The 6,368-nt window shown below is 32.6% G+C and overlaps 1 protein-coding gene across 1 annotated transcript; it reads right to left on the reverse strand.

The window, feature by feature from the left end:
* Nucleotides 1-1,050: 1,050 nt before the first annotated feature.
* si:dkeyp-75b4.10 (ladderlectin) lies at nucleotides 1,051-5,415 on the reverse strand. The gene is made up of 6 exons (XM_052127339.1): nucleotides 5,336-5,415; nucleotides 5,151-5,232; nucleotides 4,623-4,723; nucleotides 2,477-2,611; nucleotides 2,026-2,137; nucleotides 1,051-1,305 (listed from the first exon to the last, which is right to left on the reverse strand). The coding sequence occupies exons 2-6, from the start codon at nucleotides 5,218-5,220 to the stop codon at nucleotides 1,226-1,228; spliced, it is 498 nt and encodes a 165-aa protein (XP_051983299.1). The 5' UTR covers nucleotides 5,221-5,232; nucleotides 5,336-5,415; the 3' UTR covers nucleotides 1,051-1,225.
* Between the last annotated feature and the right edge of the window lie 953 nt (nucleotides 5,416-6,368).

The raw sequence follows: 6,368 nt of genomic DNA on the forward strand, positions 1-6,368 counted from the left end.
GAAGCTTTTCAGTAGCGAAAATATATTTTGGACTAAGTAGCGTTGAGAAAAGTTACACCGCTAAATCATGCATTGTACCCAGTGTTTACTAATGCTAGTTTTGAATCAGAACTAAAGACGTCCGATCACAAATGAATCGCTCATTTGAGTCGGTGCTTTACAATGATTTGGTCACTCGTGATAGGAAAGCGGTCTGAATTGGTTTGCGATTCAATCTGAATGACTCAGAAAGCTTGCTCGCGCGCTACTGAATCATTTGTGCGCCCTCACTTATCAACATGCTCGTTGAATATTTTAAAACACGGAAAATAAAGATAATGCAGTGAATCTACAATCAATGGAAACCAAACCTGCGAAATACATCCTATCGTATCCAGTGATGAAGAAATTATTTATTAAGTGCAATACGTGTGCAGCTTGTGAACGTCGTCTGCAGGTAAAGAAAATCAAAACAAATAGTATCAATACACTTATTAGCCTATATGAATACACTAGGTTGCTTAGCTAGCTAAATTTTTAAAGTAGATTGCCCCACACTGCTAGTGTACTTCTAAACGTTGACCTAAATTGCGTTTAAGTAGATACTTTACATGCATTTAATTTGCCATTTTTCTCTTTAAATAGTTAAACCGTTTAGAAACATTCATAACATAATTAATTTACATAACATTTAATGTTCATGGATATCTCAGCATTTCAAAAGTGTCCTTGTTAGGGAACTTTCCAAGAATTGGGTACACTTTTAAAAAGCATTAGTCACAAATGCATTTTTTTTAAAACGATATGTTAATATATATATTAACTTGTGATGACTCATCACAATTTAATATATGCAATAGAATACATGCAACAGTACTACTGCAATTCTGAATCTGTCATAGTCAAACTAATGGGACATTTAGGCACTTTTGAATGTTTTCCAAGCCTGGACAACACAATTAACAGTTATGTTAGAATACACTACGTTTTGTTTAATTGTGCATTGCCAGTGAAATCCGATGGATCTACTCTTGGTGCATTTACTGTACAATTGAAGGCAACAAACAAAGAAAAGTGTATATTTAAAGTTTGCATTTTATTTTTGCAAGTATGGATATGAAAATTCAAAGTGAAAATAGGTCTGTTACATTTAGTTATATTTATGAAAAGTAACTATTTCAATGCTTTGAAGATCTGCAAGATGGACAGACATGAGATTTTAGAACATTATCCAAATTTAGGTTGTTTAAAATTCAATTCTTGCCCATTTGTGACACACAGAGGGGAGACGTGTTCCGCAGTTTGCATCATTCCAACGGAGCTCAACTGTGGAATTTCACAGTCACGTTATTCAGAAAAAGACATTGCAAAACATGCTATGGTGCAATCAGAAGGCTATAAATGTAAAGTGGAAATAATGCTAATAAACAAGCTTAAAGAATGTTAAGTTCAATACAAGTTAAGCTCAATCAACAGCATTTATAGCATAAAGTTACTTACCAAAAAAAAAAAAAAAAAGATGTAAACATCCTTCCTTTACTAAAAAAAAGTCACAGTAAGGCATTTACAATGAAAGTGTATGGTGCCTAAAATCTTGTAATCCTGGAAGTAACTTTAACTTTAAACAGCTAATGTTAATAATTCATAATATCAAACTAAATTCATATTAACATGTATAAGGTTTACATCTTGTGGCAATACTTTTGAAACAGTGTATATTTTAATGTTTGCAGTATGTTCTGGCCCCATTCACTTCACCTGTTGGTGCCTTAATGTGAACGTGTTTTTGTCTTTTTTTTAACGAGGTGGTAGGTGTTTGTGAATATTTTTTTGTGTTAATTTAAATTATTCCAGAGATGCTGTCGATTCAGCTTAACTTGAATTGAACTCCGAACATTCCAATAAAACCACCTTTGTTATTGCTTTTGTGTGATGTTAAATGGTCACCACTAGGTGTCACTAAAGTCCAGCTCAACATATGCAGAAAATTACCCTGTGCACCTTTAATTTGAGGAAATAGGCTTCATAAATGTCTAGTAGTGTTACCTCCATAGGCCATCTCAACGCATTTTTCAGACTCTCCTCCATTATTTGGCTCGCCGCTATGCCAGTCATTGTAATCAAACTTTGATCCATCACTCCAAAACCAGATATAATCCTATTTAAAACAGTAACATTACAGAAAGCATTTATTCTTGTTGTCATTTCTGATTGTGGCCCCAAAAAGTATTTGTTCACTTTTAGACACTTAAGTTACACATAACAATGTCTGAATGTCATTGCATTAGATAACAAAACATTAAACTTAGTGTACAAACAAATGATGCTGAGGCTTTCCCATGAACTAACATCATGAAATCATGACATTTAAAGCACAGTTTATTTATTTTGAGTGTTAAAAAGTCCGGCAAAACTGCAATCAGTGAGTCAAATGATATCAAATGATACGAATTTCATATTACTGGTACTTTTAAAGAAAATGAAAATGTATTTATACCTGAGTCGCATCATGACCACCAATCCAGGTCCGAGTCATGGTATCAGCTTGTTTTTGCACAAAGGTTTTAAGAAAATTGTGAGAAGCTGCACTGTGGATTGACACAAGGTTTCCTCCGTGATCAATGCATTGTTGCTGTAAGGATAAATAGTTTTAAAGTACACTGTACTTTATCTTTAATAAACTGAAATACAATATCTAGCAATATGTAAGTTAGTTATTTAAATTGTTCACAGGGTATCATCATAGCTCAAAAAATGTCTCATCTACAGCAGGTGTTCACAATACTGATCTGTGTTCTTTCAGTGCAGTAATAATATCATAATTGCTTAAACTGTTGAGCAGAGTAGAAAAGAGCAGATATGCCATCTTTCCCAGCAATTCCTGCAATGATAAGTTCTTACAGTATATTCTGATCGAGTTTTAGTGGTTCTGAGGATTGACAGATATTTATATAATATATTACGTAAGCTCGCAAGACACCGTTTTTTTGTACAAGGCATATAATGTATTAAAAGATGAATTGGTAACACTTTACAATAAGGATCAATATGTTAACATTAGTAAACAACATTACTTGGCATGAACTAACAATGAACAACTCTTTAACAGCATTTATTAATCTAGTAATACCTTTAAAAATGTATTTCCTCATTAAAAAATGTTTAACTCCTAAAGACATGAATTGTAATTTTGCAATATATGTAGGAAATCATGACCACTCACATTAAAAGGAAGACTCCACTTAGAAACCTTATAAAAGCTGTTTTATTCTACATGGAGAGGGTCCGCACATGGGGGCTGCCATGTTAAAATCACATGACCAGCCGAATACAACTCGCTTAATCTCAGTAACTGTCCTGTTATCGGACACTTTCACTCAATAATTAAAGTAATCATGGCTGACTGTGAATACTACACTTCTACAATGGCATCTGAAACTGAAAACTATTGATTTGAAATGATTCTGCATCCAAACCGCTTGTGTCAGTGAAAGTACAAGATGACACAAAGACAAAAGTTACTGAGTGCACCTATAACATATGAACTAAATATTAACAATTTTATTTTTATTAATACAATTTACAAAGATTAATAAATGTTGTAAAAAATATATATTGTTCATTGTTAGTTCATAATACCCAGGGTTGGGAAGGTTACGTTTATAAAGTATTCTGCTACAGATTACAGAATACATGCTACAAAATGTAATTTTTGTCATATTCCATTAGAGTACTCAAAGTCAGTAATGTATTCTAAATTTTTTGGATTACGTCTTCAGTACTGGCACATTTTTCACTTGTTTTGACTATAAACAAGTAAATAAAGTAAGAAAATGCACTTAAATTTATCTTGCTTTAAGGATTTTTTTTATATTTTTACAGAAAAACAATATTTAAATTCTCATTATGAATAAGATCTTTGCTCTAATATCAAAGGTCTTACTAGATAGAAAAAAGTTATGCTCCAATGTGCATTTTCGTCATAGATATATTGGTTGTAGCTTTCTATACAATGTTAAAGGCAGCATTGGTTGGCATTTCTTGTAGAAATACCCAAACCTCATAAAAAACCACGAAAAGGCGTGTAATCATGTATTTATTGGATTTATGTTTCATCTGTCAAAGCTTTTCTAACTGTTTTCTTGTTAAGCTGTAGAAATGTGATGTAGCTCCTTTATGAAGCTCCCAATGGAAAATTCCTCAATGATGTCATGTCTACCTTTTCACTCACATCAGTATGCAATTGTTTCACTGCTGTTTGAAAGCTCCTCAGATTGCATCGTTTATATGGATAAATGTTTTCCAATTACATAGTCTAAACATTAAATGCAACAAATGACAATAAAATGCAAAGTAATCTCTTCAGTAATAAAAAATACTTTTGAATGTAACTGTATTCTGATTACCAATGATTTAAACTGTAACTGTAGTGGAATACAGTTACTAATATTTTGTATTTTAAATACGTAATCCCGTTACATGTATTCTGTTACTCCACAACCCTGATAATACTTTATGCATTAGCTAATGTTTAAAATTTAATTTGATTGTAAAGTGTTACTGATGAATTTAATCAAATCAATGGTATTGCTTTTAGGATATATATTATCCGTACTGCACAGTATTAGAGAACATAATTATACCTCAGCCTCAGCCCATGTTTTCCATTCATCGAAGTATTTAAAACACTGTGATCCAAATTTGCTCCAGCCAGCTGGGCATCTTCTACCAAGATTTAGAGATTCTATGAAAAAGGTTTAGTAATAAATGAGGTTATTAGAGATAATAATTATTAAAAGTTCACCCAAAAAGTCAAATTCTGTCATCATTTACTCACTCTTGTGTTGTTTCAAACCCTTATAACTTTCTTTCTTCCATGGAACACAAAGGAGATGTTAAGCAGAATGCACCATCACCTGCTTTTTGTGTTCCATGGAAGAAAGAAAGTTATAAGGGTTTGAAACAACATGAGGGTGAGTAAATGATGACACAATTATTAATTATGCCTTTAAAAATGATTAAAGGTTAATCATTAAAAAAATAGAGTAGTATCTAGGATTATGGAAATTGGGAACAAAAGACTTACACTATCATCAAAAAATAAATATAGAAAAAATTAAACCGCATATAATTTGTATGATTTCAGTATATTCTGTTTATTTATTTTTTACCATTACTCTTCACCTCGCTGATTCCATTTAAAACCAGCGCAAAAAGGAGGACTGCTGCAGAAATCCACATGCTGATTATGTCCTGTTTAAAAACATGAAGATAGAGTAAAATGATGTATAAATGATCAGAAAAGTTTAATAAAATAAACACTAAGAATGCAAAGATAGCGCCAAAAAGTTCTCACCTAATGGATCCAAATATAACACCGCAACAGTGTGTCTGTCCGACAGAGCAATATTCAGATCATTGCTTAAAATCAGCTCTTTTTATACAGTACTGTAGCTCACTCACAAATGTTTGTACCTTTTGGTTAAAAACACCAATGAAAACATTTTATCAACATCTCATTCCTTATTAGGTAAACATTTTCTTTTCTAAGACCTAATCACGAACTTCCTCATTTGTGACACCTTACAGCCAACAACATTTAACAGGAACATGCCGTTGTATGTGAATTTCAGTGCAACATTCTTGTGAAAGGTGAAATGCTTATTGAAATAAAAAGCACATTAACAAACATAAATCAGTGTTGTGGGTTTTTAGGTTGTGGGTTTTCACTTTCAGCACAAATGGATTGACACGGATGCAATTTTTTAGGCCACGGCTCATAATTTAGAAGACGATTGCCCATGAAATGACAAAATGAAACAACAGTGAAGTCTTTATATCTCCATTTGAGATAAAGTTTTAGGTTGAATGAAACATAAAAAAGAACCTTTAAAGCAAAGCATTTAGGCACTTATGAAACCGGTTGCATAGTGAGGATGTCTTCAAAAATAATGACAAATAGTTTTCATTTATCACTTAATGTCATACAAAGTCCAGTAAACATAAAAAAGCTAAATCAATATTCGGTGTGACCACCTTTGCTTTTAAACCAGCACCAATTCTCCTAGGTACACCTGGACACAGTTTTTCTTGGTTGTTGGCAGATAGGATGTTCCAAGCTTCTTGGAGCATTCACCACAGTTCTTCTATCTATTTAGGCTGGCTCAATTACATCTCTTTATTTAATCTTAGACTGAAACAATGTTCAGTGGGGGTTTTGTGGGGGCCATGACATCTGTTGCAGGGCTCCCTGACCTTTTATATTTGGAAAAGTAATGTTTGGGAGTCTAACATTTATTTTTTCCTATTGGCACATTAAAGTTGAAGATATAAATAACAATCTTAAGACAAATGTTTTTATGAAGCATCTTATGTGCCTAAGATTTTGC

The sequence above is a fragment of the Xyrauchen texanus genome, chromosome 5 (assembly GCF_025860055.1).
Source record: "Xyrauchen texanus isolate HMW12.3.18 chromosome 5, RBS_HiC_50CHRs, whole genome shotgun sequence".
NCBI lineage: Eukaryota > Metazoa > Chordata > Actinopteri > Cypriniformes > Catostomidae > Xyrauchen > Xyrauchen texanus.